Here is a 1,335-nt window from a genome sequence, read left to right as displayed (position 1 = left end):
GGACAGCTAAATTAAGCTCAGGAATTAGAACCACCTTCCCCAAGTGCCTGCTTCCAGAGAGGTGGGAGGGGGGTGCTCTCTCAGCGGCCCCGTTCTCTGGGACAAATTGCTAGTGTCAGAGAAGGTGGCAGAAGACACCCCCACTCCCCATTTTGCAGTCCCAAATTCTGCTGGTTCTCTGGCAAGGAAGGTAGGGGAAGACTGAGAGAGAAAGAGAAAGAGTGACAGTCACCCACAGGGATAGAGGAAGATACCGTGAGTCTCAGTGACCACAAGCAATCAGGGCAGAGAGTTCAGAGACAGAGACACTCAGAGGGACCCGAGAGACAGTCCCAGAGATCCCAACACAGAGATACGCACCGTCCGCAGAAACTGGACCTCATCCTCGCCCTCTCCTCCGTCACCCATGATGTCGAAGCCCGAGGCGTCTGAAGTCGGTCTGAAGTCGGGGACTGAGGAGGGGGCTGAAGGCCGGGCGGGTGGGCTGGGGGCGGGCTGGGGGTCGGAGACCTCTGGGGACACCAGAGGCACCCGCGGGGTAGATGGAACTGCGTGGAGGACTCGTGTGCTGGACAGAGCTGGGAGGAGGTCCCCGCCCCCGGGCTCCCATTGGACCAGGGCGACCAAGGCCCCGCCCCTAGACGGTGCCCGGCCCGCAGACTCCAAACCTCTGCCAAAGGTGTGCTTGGGGTGAGGAAGCTCAGGGGGAGTGTCTATAAGATAGCTACCCTCTGTCCTTCTACGCCATAGTGCCATCATTCTCTTATTTCACAGAAAGCAAACTGAGGCTCTGAGTGGTGAAGGCCCTGCTTGATGTCACACAGCAGAGTCGGAATGAGCACCCGGTTCTCCTGGCTTTAAAAAGCATCATACAGGGCTTCCCTGGTGGCTCTGGTAAAGATTCTGCTTGCCAAGGCAGCAGACACGGGTTCGATTCCTGGTCCAGGAAGATTCCAGCTGCTGCGGAGCAACTAAGTCCATGAGTCACAGCAACTGAGACTGTACTTTAAAGCCCGGGAGCTGCAACTACTGAGCCAATGTGCTGCAACTACTGAAACCCGCTCCTTAGAGCCCATGCTCTGCAACAAGAGAAGCCACTGCAATGAGAAGCCCGCAAATTACAACTAGAGTGTAGCCACCGCTGGCCGCAACTAGAGAAGTCCATGCAGCAACAAAGACCCAGCACAGCCAATAAATAAATAATGAAAATTTAAAAATTTTTAAAAAGAAAGCATCACACACAATGATTAAGAATAAGCCGGGCTGGATCCAAATTCCTGCCTTGCCACTCCTTTGTGTGACCTTGGATAAGTCACTTCACCTCTCTGTGCTTAG

At 54.8% G+C, this 1,335-nt stretch overlaps 1 protein-coding gene across 1 annotated transcript in view; it reads right to left on the bottom strand.

Moving 5' to 3' along the window:
• RYR1 (ryanodine receptor 1 (skeletal)) overlaps nt 1-527 on the bottom strand; it is a 130,714-nt gene extending 130,187 nt beyond the window's left edge. Inside the window, 1 exon segment of the mRNA XM_010849313.1 lies at nt 361-527. Coding sequence (XP_010847615.1) covers nt 361-408 — 48 coding nt within the window. The 5' untranslated portion in view covers nt 409-527.
• Nucleotides 528-1,335: the final 808 nt, after the last annotated feature.

The sequence above is a fragment of the Bison bison genome, unplaced genomic scaffold, assembly GCF_000754665.1.
Source record: "Bison bison bison isolate TAMUID 2011002044 unplaced genomic scaffold, Bison_UMD1.0 scf7180017864280, whole genome shotgun sequence".
Lineage (NCBI taxonomy): Eukaryota > Metazoa > Chordata > Mammalia > Artiodactyla > Bovidae > Bison > Bison bison.
This window is presented reverse-complemented; position numbering and strand designations above follow the sequence as displayed.